This window comes from Monodelphis domestica, chromosome 2, assembly GCF_027887165.1.
Source record: "Monodelphis domestica isolate mMonDom1 chromosome 2, mMonDom1.pri, whole genome shotgun sequence".
Taxonomy (NCBI): domain Eukaryota; kingdom Metazoa; phylum Chordata; class Mammalia; order Didelphimorphia; family Didelphidae; genus Monodelphis; species Monodelphis domestica.
Window position 1 is genome coordinate 112,743,472 of NC_077228.1, and position 15,217 is coordinate 112,758,688.

Here is a 15,217-nt window from a genome sequence, read left to right on the forward strand (position 1 = left end):
ATGACTAAGAAGGAGCAACATCTGAGGGCAGAGTCTTCTTCACTCTTCATTTGTACTGGAGGACACAGCCCAGTGTATGACAGATAGCAGGCATTTTTTTTTTAAATATATTTTATTTGATCATTTTCAAGCATTATTCGTTAAGGACATAGATCATTTTCTTTTCCTCCCCCCCCCACCCCCCATAGCCGACGCGTAAGTCCACTGGGCATTAGATGTTTTCTTGATTTGAACCCATTGCTTTGTTGATAGTATTTGCATTAGAGTGTTCATTTAGAGTAGATAGCAGGCATTTTTAAAAATTGTTAATTGATTTGATTGATTAAAGGTCATGGAAGTAATGGAAACTAGACTAGAATCTGTTTCCTGATTTCCATTCATGTGCTCTTTTAGCTTCATTGCGTATATCCGCAACCTAGACACACACCTGCTTGAACACTTCAGAATTCTGTAATTTCACTACCTCTACTCACTCGGATCAAACTTAGCTATACCTCAGTAAACACTCTTCCTGAGTTATTGTGGCCAAAGGAACTTGTTCTCTGGTGGCTAACCTAGTTTTAATGTCTCTCCCAACTTAGACTGATCCTCAAGTGAAAGACACAGCCTTCTTGACAACTATTTTTAAAGCTATTCAATTTACCCATACTCCCCTCTTACAGTTTTTAAAGATCCAGCATCACTTTCATAGTATGATGAAGAAAGAAATAAAATTTCAGTGAAGATTTATTGATTTTTATAGATTTTTAGCTGTTATTTTTTGGCCCAAACCTTTTATTTTACTGGCAGAGAGTGGTTAAAAATCCACCTAAGCTATGACTTAGGATCATAGATGTAAAAGTGGAAATGATAGTAAAGGTTATAAAGCAACCTTTTTAAAAAAATAGATAATGGAAATTTTACAGAAAAGGAAACAGAAGTCCAGAAAAGTTAAGCAAGTTGATAAAATGACCTAAGATAGATCAAAGAATCAAACTCTGGACCTTTGACTCTAAGTTAAACACTTCAAGATCCACTTACTCATTGTGGTCCAATTACTCTAAGTACACATAAGTATGTTTATATAGATATAACACATATACAGATATACAATAGAACTTAGTACAGTGCATGACATAAAGGAGATACTTAGTAAATGTTCCCTGAATAACTATATAATTACATTGAGAGGAAATGTAATGTGATGCAGGGGTGTCAAACACAAATAGAAACTGGGACCATACATGAGGATCCCTGCAGGCTTTATATTGACGCAGAAAGCCACAAAACATTATTTGTTTTGTTGTCATTTTTATTAACTTTGTAATACTTCCCAATTACATTTTAATTTGGTTCAGGCAATACTTGTGAGTGTTGGGACCCCGAGGGGAACACACAGGAAATCTGGTTCATTTCTCACATAATCACGTTATTTAACCCAAGACAAACCACTTAACCTCCCTTGGGATCTTGGGCAATTCTCTGAACCTCTAAGGTGACAATCTGCATTGGTGGAGGGAATTTCTTTGCCCAGGAGTCGTCCCTATGTCAATGAAATCATATTATTATTTTATTATAAAATTATAATTTTATAATTTTAATTATTTTATACTATGGGTATACGGAACACCCTCATGCGTCCAAAGAGGTACTATGAGTGGGGGGTGATTTGCGGTCTCGGGAAGCAGAAGACCATAGTTCAAGCCCTGCCTCTGACACTTGTTCGCTGTTTGAATTTGGGCAGATATGACTCTGAACTGACTCAGTTGCTTCTTCGGGAGCAATAAGTTTTGCAGACTCCGCAGTATCTACCTAGCGAGAAGTCCAGGACCTAAGAGTTGGGGCGCCCCAAGGAAGGACCAGAAACTGACACTTGCGGCTCAAACTTCGGTCAGCAATGTAGACCAAGACAAATAGCGCTGCTTCTGGTTGGCCGGCTGCCTTCCGAGGGAGAACCAATTGGGTGAGAGCGGAAACCGACGGACCAATGACAGCCATCCCTGCCATGGTGTGGAGGATGGAGTGTGGGTGGTTGGTCTAGAGCCAGGTGCATCCTCGATTTAAGTGAGGAACCGCAAGCATCTGGCGATTCAGGACATTTTCCCTCCATCTCTCCCCAGTTTGTGGTCGAGCCTGAAGACCTCGCATTGGTGACCGGATGGGCTCCGCTCTGCTCCTGTGGGGCTTGTTGGCTCTCCTCACGCCAGCGGCTTGCGGTGAGTGGGGAAAAAACCGCAGGGGATAGAGGGCGGCTTTAGGGCACGCCCCCGCGCCCGAGGACCCAAGGCGTGACCAGCTGCATCTTCTATGTGCGTGCCGGCCGCTCCCCATGCCTCACCCCCACCCCGGGGCAGGGATTTGCTCCACATGAACCTTCTCTTCCGTCCCACCTTCCCCACTCCCCGCGACCGCCCCCAAAGGCAGCCAGCCGGTACAGAGAGGCAGAATGAAGTGAGCTGTCCAAAAGCGGTTGTCCTACCCCAAAAAGTAGTGAGTTCCCATCACCTAGGTAACCAAGGAAAGGTGGATGAGCTCTGGTGTAGAGTGCCCCTGGAGCTGGTTAGAACAGGCAACATCTCTTCCAGCTCAGAATTTCCATCACTTAACTGAGGGGCGTACCGGAGCATTGGAATTCATTCATACCTGGATGAGGGTTTAGAGTTAAGCTTAAAATGATCTGTCTCAAAGGCCTCCTTGATTTTGTGTCAGTCGTTATTACTATATTTCTGTAAGTATACCATGCTTCTCCTATTCCTTTTTCTAGGTAGTTTTTCTGTCATTAATAAAAAGAAAACGTTGACTCCATGCTCCCTATCCCTTGATGAAGGAGGCAGTATTTGGCCCAGAATTTTGAGATGACTGTCTAAAAGTGAAGAATGAAGTTCTAAACTTCAAACATTACCCTTTTAATTGTTACTAAGCTTTTCCTTAAATTGAACCTAAAATTGTTTCCTTGTAACTTCCTCCCATCTCCTAATTCTGCACTCTAAGGCCGACAGAAAATCTTTGATCTCTTTTCTACCTGACAATGCTTAGCAATAATGTTCCAATTTATTTTCATTATCTCTACTTTAGGCTAAGAAGTTTCCTTTAATCAGTCCTCTGAAATCCTGGTTGTCCTACTATGGTTGCCCTCTAGCTTGTCAATGTCATCCCTAAAGTTTGGTTACCAGACAAGAAATCTTATTCTGGACACTAATAACTCTTAATGTAGTCTTAAGATAACAATAATGTATTGGTTGCTATATGATTCTTTTGACTGCTACTTGTAGTTAGGAATATTAACCTATTACATTATTCCACGAGGGGTTATAAGGGGTTATATAGGGATAACTTTGAAAATGTTGGTAAATAAAAGTAGGAGATGGTGTGGCAGTAAAAATGGTATGATTGGGGCCAGCTGGGTGGCTCAGTGGATTGAGAGCCAGGCCCAGAGACAGGAGGCTCTGAGTTCAAATCTGACCTCAGACACTTCCCAGCTGTGTGACCCTGGGCAAGTCATCTGACCCCCATTGCCTACCCCTTACCATTCTTCTGCCTTAGAACCAATACACAGTATTGATTCTAAGACGGAAGGTAAGAATATAAAAAAAGAAATATGATTTAATTAAGTCCTATGATTAAGCAAACCAGTTATTGAGTTCAATATATAATTAAAATATATGTTAATATATTAATTTTAAGGGGAATTAGCATGGCACTAAATATTCCTTTTCCTAGTTTGTCTCCTTTGCTGGATTATCTTTCTCCAGGCTCCTAATTTATGAGTAATTCCCCAAGGTTCTTAATTTAGCCTTATCTTCCCCTTATATACTTACTCTCTTCAAGAACTTAGCCAGCCAAAAAAATATACAAGAATACATTCAATAATATACCCTGTTTGTGCAAATGATTCCCAAATTGACATCTTGAGCTCAGATTTTTCACTTGTGTTCCATAACTTGTATATAGGAATTTGGAGCTATATCCAGCACATCTCAACTGGAATGTGTAGTGAAAAGAAGATAGTGGTGTGGGTAGGAGGAAAAAGGTTGACATTTTTGCCATTCAAATATATTCCTATTCCAGGAGAACTTCATAAATATTTCAGCAAAGCATGCAGTAGCTAGGTGCTTTCTTTCTCAGGTCTCTGTCAGATTCTGTAGAACCAACTTTTACTCTGTGACAGGTTTGTTCAGAACTTGGGCCCAGACTTTGTTCTTTGAGTTCAAGCCCTTCCAAGAAATGCCTATGAGAATGATTTCCTTGTGTTTGTCACCCATATTGCAGACATAAGTCTCCTAATCTGTTCCTAAAGTATAAGGACTTAGGGAAGTTTTCAAAAAAGAGTGACAGTCCAATAGTGCTCAAAACATTTTTATCATAGCACATTTGAATTCACTCAACAGCAAGAGAAGGCTTGCAATGAGGCACTAAGTTAAAGAAGAAATGAGGCAGCCAGATGATGCAATGGAAAGAATCCTTGGCCTGGAGTCAGAAAGACCTAAGTTCAAATTCAGCCACAGATTCTTATTTAATTGTGTGATCCTGAGCAAGTCACTTAACTTCCTTCTGCCTCAGTTTCTTCAATTTTAAAATGAGGAAAATAGTGGTACCTATCTTCCAGAGTTGTTGAGAGGATTAAATGAAATAAGATTCATAAAGTGCTTAACTCAGGGCCTGGTACATGATGGTGTCTAATAAATGCTTGTTTCTTTCCTTCCTTCTTTGTGCACCCTGAGACAGGGACAGGCAGAAACAGGGGAAAGGGAAGAAAGATTCCAAGAAAAAAAGATACAACCATTTCTCTGTCTCCAGGAGAGTAACAGGCGCAATGGTTTTTGAGCTACATCAAGAAGGATAAGGGGATGGGTTAGGTGAGAAGCTTTAGAGCATAGTACACTCAGATTCTTCCAAATTTGCAACACTCTTCCACTTCAGTGGCCATGATGATACCTGGGTCCTTTCTCACCTCGACCCTAGAGCAGCTCAACCACAGTCCATGGATTTGATAAGGAAAGGGTGGGTTCTTACATAGATTAGTTTTCCATTCCTGATATCACATATTGGGAGAGATATTGGGGGAAGAAGAGTGAGGCCCCAACAGTGCAGGCATGGGGCATAGAACTTGCCAGAAAAGAGCAAAGTTGGGGGAGATGGGATGGAACACTAGGAAAATGTGCTGTAAGTGAGCCTTATGGATCTCAGAAAAGTTTTTTATATTACTACTTAGGGTTTAGATTTAGTTTTATTTCATTACTGAAAGGCACCAAGCCCTAGTTTGCTATGAACTTCGTACCTGTCAGTAGACATTTGCTCTCTCAGGAAGTATAGTATTCTACAAGATGTACAATAACTCTAAAGTGATATACAAGTCTGGCACACAGTGAGTCCTTAATAGATGCTTATGGACTCCCTTTAAGCAGTGAGCTTCTAGCTCATTTGATTCTGAAGAGAAGAGGAGCTTGTGATGTCATATGAGGTCAATAAAGCAGTTTTAGAAGAGAGTTCATTACAGAGCTACCAAGTTCATGGGGCTTTTTGCTTTTCAGAGGTCACATTGCTATCTTAGAAAGCCACCTCTATATTTTGATTGGTTCAGAGGACTTTGAAGTCAAGCCTGAGCTAGCCTCAGATTCATAACACTTTAAAGTTTACAAGTCACTTCATTCATTTTCTCATTTGATCTCCACAGCAGCCCTGTAAAGTAGGTACTGCAAGTCTTATTATCTTCATCTTAAAGTTGGGAAAATGAAGCCCAAGGACATGATCAAGTGACATGCTCATGATCAAAAAGTAAATGCCAAAGGCAGAATTTGAACTCCAAGTTTTCCCAACTTTAAGCCTATTACTCTTTTCTACTATGTCATAGGATATAATATATCCATAGCTTAGGATTCTTTTCATATAAATTCCCACACTCCTTCAATGAGATCTTTCCACAAATTTGCTTGAATCTCTTAGTTTGCTTTAAAATCTTTACCTATAGATTTCTTCCCATTGGTTTCTAGGATGATGGTTTTCTTGGTAAATTTTTCTCCATGTCAGATTCCCATTCCAAATCTTAAAACTATTTGAGTTTTTACTGAGTATTAGTATTTGCAAAGCATTAGTAAAGACAGAAAATTAGAAGCAGAAGTCTTATTAGTCTTCCAAACTAAAGAAGCTAACCAACTTTGATGTACATGTTGTTTCGGTCTTCAGGTCAGTGTTACTCCCCACCAAAGTTAAATACTGCAATACTAAAAAATAGCTCCAAGTCTGTGTTTGACATTGGAGATACTTTGATTTATGAATGCCTCCCTGGATACATGAAAAAAAAGATTATCGCCATCTGCCTCGAAAGCTCATCATGGTCAAGTGTAAATGACGACATGTGTAAACGTGAGTAGTCATACATGTGATACAGCTGTCTGTCAATGCACATATATGAGTTACTTTTTCACATTGCAAATAGATGTGTAATTTGAGTTTTCCCAAGGCCCTGAGACCAGTGCCTCCATGAAGATGAAAGCATCAGTAAGTGGGCAGCACCAAGACTTAATAGGCTTCAAGAATGAGACTGAACTGATTAAGTGTTAGACTGTCCCTTCCTGGTGCTTGAGTTTCTGGATCAAAAGGTTCGACTTTTGCCTGAGAGTGATGAGGATTGAAAGGGGCATTAAATTCTTTTTCCTCTTTGGCTTAGAGCTCTTTCATTGGAGATTAGTGATCCTGTCTTCTCCACATGCTCCTTTTTCCAGAGTGAGCAAAGACCAGATCACCCCAGATTGACCTTTGACTTGTTCTCTTTTCACTCTGTAGGAGGAAGGTACTTTATGGGAACAGAACATTTTCACTGTTAGGGAAGCTGCAGCTGTGGGGGACAGCTCTTTGAACTTGTTCTGGGAATAAGAAATTCTACAAGCTTGCTGTGGGAATGATATATCTAGCAATAAGTAACATCTTCTCTTTCATGCCCAGACAGTCAGGCAATGGGTTTTTAAGGGGTAGTTTATCTGTTAACTGATATTTTTGAGACAGGTGTAGTTTATCAAGATGACAAAAATCTCATTGTAATCAGAATTAGATAGGCTGACAGGTCATCAAACAAAATTAAATTTGGAACTATATAGAAACAGAGTTACTACCAGCCCCAAATCTTGCTTCTTTCTTTCTTTCTTATAGGGAAAACATGTCCAACTCCAGCAGATCTCCTCAATGGACGAGTGCAAACAACAGGTTCAAGCCAGTTTGGTTCAACAATTACATATTCTTGCAATGAAGGGTATGTTTTCAGTGAACATCTACTAAAAGTATAGACAATAGGAAATTTTTAAAGCCTCTACTCCATAGTCTTGGGGACATGAACTGTTGGCATCTACCAGTTTTGAAAATATAGAAAAGGAAAAAATGATTAAAAAAAAAACTTAATCTCCCTCAACCTTTCTTGCCAACACAACTTTTCAGCATCCTAAAATACAGGGTTCTTTACCTTTCTTCTATCACAGACCTCATTGGTAATCTGATGAAGCTTTTGGACTCCTCAGAATAATGTTTTTAAAATGCATAAAGCCAAATACATAGAATTACAAAGTAAACTAATTTTATTGACATGTTATAAAAAATTTTCAAACAAATTCATGGACCCCCACAGAGCCTCATCTGATCTAGAAGGTAAGAGATACAAAGCAGAAAATACCTCAAGCCTTGAAGAAGTTAGGAATGCCTTAGTTCCTTTAAATAATCTTAAGCCTTCACTGAATTGAATCTGTTTTTATTATTAAATTTTATTTTTTTTTCAATTAACAAACCTATTTTTTCCCACTCCTCCCCACCCCACTGGGGAAAAAAAGAAAAACAAAACCCCTATAACAAATATAAATTCAAGCAAAACAAATTCCCTCATAGGACCATGCCTATAAATTCATGTATCATTCTGCTTATTGAATACAAAAATTTTAGGTAGGTAACATTGTTCTTCATAAGTCCTCTGAAATCATAGTTGATCATTACACTGATCAGAGATGTTAAATATTTAAAACTATTCCATTTTACATTGTTTTTAACTTTGCATAAATTGTTCTCCTGATTCTGCTTGCTTTATTCTTCATCATTTCATAGACGTCTTCCCCAGTTTCTCTTAAACCATCCTTTTTGTCATTATTTATGGCAGGCACAATAGTTATTCACTTTTTCTTCCGATACCATAATTTGTTTAGCCACTCCTCAGTTGATGAGTACCTCTTTACTTTCTAGTTCTCTTTCACCTTAGAAAGAGCTACTCTAAATAAGTTTGTACATAAAGTACTTTTCTCCTTTCTTTGTTGTCTTTGGGTTATAGGTCTAGTAGTAATATACCCATGTCAAAGAATACGCACAGTTTAGTGACTTTGGGGGCACAATTTTGCTGAGCCTTCAAAACCAGAAGCCAATTCTGTTCCGGGTTGTGATTTCAGTAGGGAAGTTGCATATATACGGTGAGTATTAACTTTGCCTTGGAGTGATCATTTTACATATACTCTTTAGGTATCAACTTATTGGCCACTCATTCAATCAGTGCATCCTGTCAGAACCTACTGTCATTTGGGAGAATGAACCACCTTTATGTGAAGGTGAGTAAAAAAATCTCCATGTAGTTTGTTCCATTATCCTTGATTCCTTCTGCATATAATACTCATATGAAGGCCTTGTCTCTTCCCTGCCTCTAAGGTATAAGGGAATTTATTCTGCTTGGGATCATCCCTTTTTTCTTACTTATCCCTCCACCCATAAGAAAGATCACAGGGCCAAATGAAAGCTGAAAACTCAGCCATTAAAGTAAAATGCCAATTTTCTTACAACTTGAAGGCATGACTAATCCAGAAGATGATCAGACATGTGTTTTGTGACTTTATAAAATGACCCGTTCATTTGGTCCTTTTCTAATGGGTAGGAAGCAGTCAGTGACCATCATGCTATATATTTTAATTTTAAAAAGTGAAAAGCAACTATAATGTACTATGAACCAAATTGAAGTTTTATTTTCAAAGGAAAAAGATTAAATTCCCAAAGGAGTATTATTCTCTATTCTCTCTGCAGCTATTCGTTGTGATCTACCTCCAACCATTCCCAATGGAAGATACCGAAAAACTCAAGAATATTTTTACTATGGCATGGTGGTATCCTATGAATGCAATACTGGGCCACGGGGAGAAAAGCTATATGACCTGGTGGGTCAAAAAACATTATACTGTACTAGCGAAGACAATAAAGTTGGCATCTGGAACAGTCCTCCACCTCAATGTATTACTCTAGCCAAGTGCCAGACCCCTGTAATTGCCCATGGAAGAATTGTGTTGTTCACTAGACCTCCCTATTTATTAAATGATGCTGTGGAATTGGAGTGTGACCCTGGTTTTACCATGAAGGGCAGCAAAATAGTTCGATGCCAGATTAACAGCCAATGGGAGCCTGCATTGCCAATGTGCTTCAGGGGTGAGTTTGCCAAAATCTTTGGGAATTTGGAAATGAGACAAGCTTCTTGGATTAGCAAATAGAGATAATCTTTAGGAGAAATGAGAAGTGAGCAAGTTGCATAGATATCTTCCCAGAAATTAATTTTTAAAATGAAAAGTTCATTTAAATAAATGTTGAGTAACAATAACTGAATGTAGTCAAGTAATGGAAATTTATTTTGAGAAAGCCATTTTAATATTGCTTTGAGCATAGTATTTTTATATTATCCATTATCTATATAAATCTAGGGAGATCAATGGAAAATAAGTCAAAAGAACAGTTGGAAATTTTTCATTTGTTTTTTTCTTCAGTAGAATTAACTTCCTGATAATGATTTTGTTTAGCATGAAATTAAGGTAAGTTTGCATTCCCTGAATTAATATCTACTGGACCATGTAGGCATAGGACAGTGAACCTATGGCACGCATGCCAAATACGTGATGCAGAGTATTTTCTGTGGGCACATGTGCCCCCTACCTCCCTACCCCCACACACCAGATTCATTACTAGAAAGGCAGAGGGACTCAGGTGGAGCTGTTCCCTTCTCCCTCTCCAATGTGCCTGATTATATTTCTGTACATCACCTGTCCAGCTGCCCAGCAGCCCAATGGGAACACTTTCTCCTTCCCCTGTGTGGGGTAAGGGGGGGCAGGGCAAAACCAACACTTGGGGGGGGCACGGCACACAGTCTCTAAAAGATTTGCCATCACTGATGGAGGGGAATACAGCTGAAATCAGAGTTTGACTGAAGGGGATATCACAAATATGACCTTTGCTAATGAAAACAGTTTCTACTTACAAAACAGAAAGGATTCTTGGTGGTCACTTGGTTGGATTTCTCTTGTATTGAAATGGCTGGTTTGGTAAAAGACTTGAGAGGCACAATGAGAACAATGGAGTGGTAGGGCACTGACTTTCTCCTTTTGGATACAGGAAATTTGAGTCTATAAAACTGATGCTGTTTCTTAAAGTATCAAGATAGAAAAGGCAAATTGTTCAATAGACTAAAACAAATTTTAATAGATAAGTAAGTGGAGAAAGTGTTCCAGAAAGTGTCCCAGGAAAATTTGTGGCCTAAAGATTTAGACTGGGTATATTTTTCCTTTCCTTTTACCTACCCCAGAGACTTCAATTAGTGGAAGATTACTCCCCCATGACAACTAAAGGCATCTTTTGTCCCTGCTCTTTCTTCAGGGTGTCTTCCACCTATGGAGATTCCCCACGGTAAACGGAGCAAGACCAAGGACTATTTTTCCTTTGGAGATATTGTGTACTATGACTGTGAACCTGGCTACTTTCTCAGTGGATCAAATTTCATTAAGTGTATAGAGCCTGGGAAGTGGAACTTTGAAACTCCGAAGTGTGAAGGTGCCTATAGCTAGCTAGAACCTCTCTTGGAAATCTCTTCTCTTTGTTTCTCATATGTTGGCCTCACCCCGTTCTTGTTCTCCTAGTGAAATCCTGTGGGCAGTTCCTGGATCCACTTCCTAATGGCCAAGTTAAATCTCCCAGTCCTCCCCAGCTTGGGACAAAGGTTGTCTTTGTTTGTAATGAGGGGTGAGTGTGAGATAACCCCTCCTGGATTACTATGGCTGGATGTGGCAGTTTGTGGGCTTCGCAAAACAATTTGTTACAAAGATTTTTCCTCTTCTTTTCTTCCACTTTCTTTTCCGTCCTTCGAGAAAAAAACCAGCTTCTGTTGTCTGTGCCCTCTGCTCTCACTACCTAGTATCTGTATCTTTCCTTCAGTGCTGTTTCAAATGCACTGAAGAAGACTAAGATCAGCTACTCACCCACCGGACCCTGGTTTGCTTTGTCAAGTCAAGCCGGGAGCTGTTCTGGTTGCTGTGCCGTTGTTTGAGGGGAGATCTCTAGAAGGGAACGCTAGAATGAGTGACTCCTCGGAGGGGTAATAAGTGGGCTATGGTGCGGGAAAGGCGTATTTTCGACCACAGGGTACTGAGGAGTACAGCTCTTTCTTGCTACTGCTTTGCAGTCAAGCCAAGGGAACGTGGAGGGTGGGTCAGTAGTTAGAGGACGTTGTGACTAACCCGAATGACTTGTGCTTCTGCCGATTATTAAATTCAGGACCTAATCTCCATCCTTCTTGATCTCTCTGTAGCTTTTGACCCCGACTATTGCCCTCTTCACCTTGATACATTCTAAGTTTTAAAACTCTGCTCTTTGGGTTCTCTTGCTCTCTGTATGACAACTCCTCTGTCTCCTTTACTGGATCTTCATCCAGGCTGTACTCATTCCCTGTGGGTGTCTCCACAGGTCTGCTCTGGGCTCTGTTCCCTTTTCTTTTTCTCATTTATTTTGCATGGGATATCAGATCCCAAGATTTCAAGTAGCATCTCTCTGCAGATGATTCTCTGATCTTTAGCCCTAACCTCTTACCTGATCCCCATTCTTCAAACTCCAGCTACCTATCAGACACCTTAAAGTATGGGTCTGCCCTGCAGATATCTTAAAGTCAGCATGCTCAAAACGGAACTCATTGTCTCTTCCCCCCAAAGCCTTTCTCCTCTCCTAAAGATTTGTTACTATGGGAGGCATCACAAGATGCTCAGTGACCTAGGCGTCTAACTCATCTCCTCATCCTCACTCCTCACTCCTTACTCTCACTTCCCTCACATCCCTTCTGTTTCCAAGACCTGCTATTTCTACCTTCCTAACATCTCTTCTCTTACCCTCTTCTCATCTTGGACTCTGACACCATCATAATCCAGGCGCTCAGTGCCTCTTGCTTATACTAGTGCAATATCCTTCTGGTTGATCTACCTGCTTCAGGTCTCTCGCCACTCCAGTTATCCCTCAGCCAGCTATCAGAAATTGTGTTTCTAAAGCTCAAGTCTGATGATGTCTCACACACACACATATACACACCCCTCAAAAAAACTCCAGTGGTTCCCTCGTCATTCTAAGATACAATATAAATATAAAATCCTCTGTTTGTATTTTAAAACCCTTAATTACCTGCACTCTCTTACCCTATCCTTCCTGTCTTTGTACACCTTTCAACCTGTCACATACTCTGAGATCCAGTGGCATTGGCCTCATTGCCATTTATTGCACATGAGACACCATTTCCTGACTCAGAGCATTTCATTGGCTCTTTCTGTGCTCGAAATGCTCTCCCTCCTCCCCTCTGCCTCCTGATTCCTTTGACTTGCTCAAGACTACAAAATGCCACCTTCTGCCAGAAGCCCTTCTCTGGGGATTCCCTTTCATGCTAGTGCCTTCCATCTGAGGTTATCTCTGATCTACCTTGTTTGTACATAGCTATGCCTCTCCTGATTTGGATATGAGCTTCCTGAGAGGATTTTAGCTTGTTTTGTATCTCTGCACTTATCATTATGACTGGCATGCAGTAAGCACTTAATTAATGCTTGTTGACTAACTTACTGACCTAATTTAACTGAATACAGGAATGGGCAAACATTTATGTTAAAATGTTTCCTCCCCCAGAAGGGAATACTCTACTTTTCTGTGGCTGAGGTTTGATCTTGTGATCTATGTGTCATTCCCTTGTTTTCTAGGTTTCGACTTAATGGCAGCCTTTCTAGTACATGTGTAGCAAAGGGACTGACAGTTGGTTGGAGTAATAAAGTGCCTGTCTGTGAACGTGAGTAGAAGCATTCTTTCCTGTGCTTTTGAGGAGCACACTTGTACTCTGGGTACATATGTCTGCAGTCAGTCTATCATCCATCACTCTCTTGGGTTCTTAGTGTGCAAATAAATGTGTCATTCTTCATCTTGCCAACTAAGACTATTGCGAAAAAGTTATTCTATGGTGATGTGATATGTTAAGATATTATATAGCTGCTTCCTTTTATGCCACATGTATAGGACAGCTTAGTTGCTTTGTCTTTGATATAACAAGCTGCTCATGAAACCAAAGGAAAGCAGGGGCTCCCAGCAATTTTTACCTGATTTAGGAAAGGAGTCAACTATACAGAGGAAGTGGCAAACTATGGCTGTTCAATGGCAAGGGATATGAGGTCACTATCAGGATTTGCTGGTCAGCTACCCTGTTGTTCCACAAGCAACTGCTTGACTAGTTTGGATCATGAAGCATTCTTGTTAACTGAGTAGTAAGTAAATGGAAACCAACCTTAGATGACTTTGTTGCTAATGGAGTAATTTTGGTTTTAAATTTTAAAAAATTCTTTACAGTCCCTGAGCTGTCTTGGAAATTCTCCCCCATTGCTATTCTATTCTTAATTTCAACTTAAAATGTTTGAATATTATTTAGCTTTTTAGGAAAACAAGTTAACAGCAAGGCCTTTGGTAGTTGAGAATCAAGAAAAGTGGGAAGAGAGAGGCTAGGCAGAGAGGCAGGAGGTATATGCATACTAGAAATTCAAGTTTTTACCTTAGAGGCCATAAGACTTACATTTGGACATTGATTAGCATGAGAGATGACTATATAAAATTTATAAATATTGACATGATACATGTAGATCAGTTTTATGACAGTTTTCAATTTTAGGTCTAGATTTTCAAGTTAAGTTTCTATTTGGGCAGCAAAACATAGATTATGGAAGAACTTTAATCTGATACACTTAATTTATATCCCTTCTTTCCCTTTAACCCCTAGGAATTACTTGTGGTTCTCCTCCTCCTATCATCAATGGAAGGCTTTCACTCCTTTCTGGGAATAAATCTCCCTATGGGACTGTAATAAGGTATACCTGTTTCAGGGCATTCCGTACCATTGGAACCAAAATTACACAATGCACAAGTAAAGATCAAGTGAATGGAGTCTGGAGTGAACCTGCCCCTCGGTGTGAGGCTTTCAGTAAAACTGCTAGTTGTTCTGAGCCCCAAGTCCGAGAGAGGCATCTAAAGTGGAAGTTCCGACCTCCATATCGACACGGTGACATCTTGACACTTGCCTGTGATACCAACTTTACCATGAAAGGTCACAGCACTCTGTGGTGCCAAGCAAATAGTACCTGGGGACCATCACCAATGCCGACATGTGAGAGAGGTGAGTGAGAAGAAGAAATCGATGCGAGCAGTACCTCAAGGGTACAGTGCATTGAGTTCCAGCACTGGCGATGGAAAGTATAGGGTTCACATCTGGCCTCACATACTTCCTAGCTGAGTGACCCTGGGAAAGTTACTTAAACTCATTTGCCTAAACCTTTGCCCTTCTGTCTTGGAATTGTTCTTATGACAAAAAGTAAGAATTTAAAAAACAAACAAACAAACAAAAAACCCTCCAACATATGGCATAGATAGGTAGCTCAGTGAATAGAGAACCAAGCCTGGAGATGGGAGGTCCTGGATTCAAATCTGACCTCAGACACTTCCTCCTTGGGTAACCCTGGGCAAGTCACTTAACCCCCATTACCTAGCCCTTACTATTCTTCTGCCTCGGAGCCCATACTTAGTATGAATTCTAAGACAGAAGGTAAAGATTTAAACAACAAGAAAAGGAAAGGAAAAAAGAAAAGAAGGAAAAAAAGAAATGAATGACTTAGGGTGGAAGTTCATGGGATAGTATTGCTGATATAGACCTGTTCATTACCAATCATGTGTCAATTTAGGGAAGGAGGGGACTCAGGAATGGAAAGGAGTTACAGGTCCTTCTTGCAGCATTACTTTTTCCTGATGATAGTAGAAGATGCTCAGTGAATGCAGGGAACCCAGTGTGATAGTCACAAAAACAGCTGGATTCTAGGACACTAATTCTGAGGCGGGGTTCATACAAGATAGCATCCAGTTTTCTGATCTTTCAATCTGGGTTAGTGTTATAGCCAATTTGATTTTA

At 40.1% G+C, this 15,217-nt stretch overlaps 1 protein-coding gene across 1 annotated transcript in view; it reads left to right on the forward strand.

Annotated features, from left to right (window-relative positions):
* The first annotated feature begins 1,696 nt into the window (after nucleotides 1-1,696).
* LOC100020467 (complement receptor type 2-like) overlaps nucleotides 1,697-15,217 on the forward strand; it is a 44,198-nt gene continuing 30,677 nt past the window's right edge. Inside the window, exons 1-9 of the mRNA XM_056814624.1 lie at nucleotides 1,697-2,195; nucleotides 6,163-6,342; nucleotides 7,126-7,225; nucleotides 8,467-8,552; nucleotides 9,019-9,414; nucleotides 10,630-10,803; nucleotides 10,890-10,992; nucleotides 12,978-13,063; nucleotides 14,039-14,431. Of these exons, the coding sequence (XP_056670602.1) occupies nucleotides 2,138-2,195; nucleotides 6,163-6,342; nucleotides 7,126-7,225; nucleotides 8,467-8,552; nucleotides 9,019-9,414; nucleotides 10,630-10,803; nucleotides 10,890-10,992; nucleotides 12,978-13,063; nucleotides 14,039-14,431 (1,576 nt within the window). The 5' untranslated portion in view covers nucleotides 1,697-2,137. The remainder of the gene's footprint in view (nucleotides 2,196-6,162; nucleotides 6,343-7,125; nucleotides 7,226-8,466; nucleotides 8,553-9,018; nucleotides 9,415-10,629; nucleotides 10,804-10,889; nucleotides 10,993-12,977; nucleotides 13,064-14,038; nucleotides 14,432-15,217) is intronic.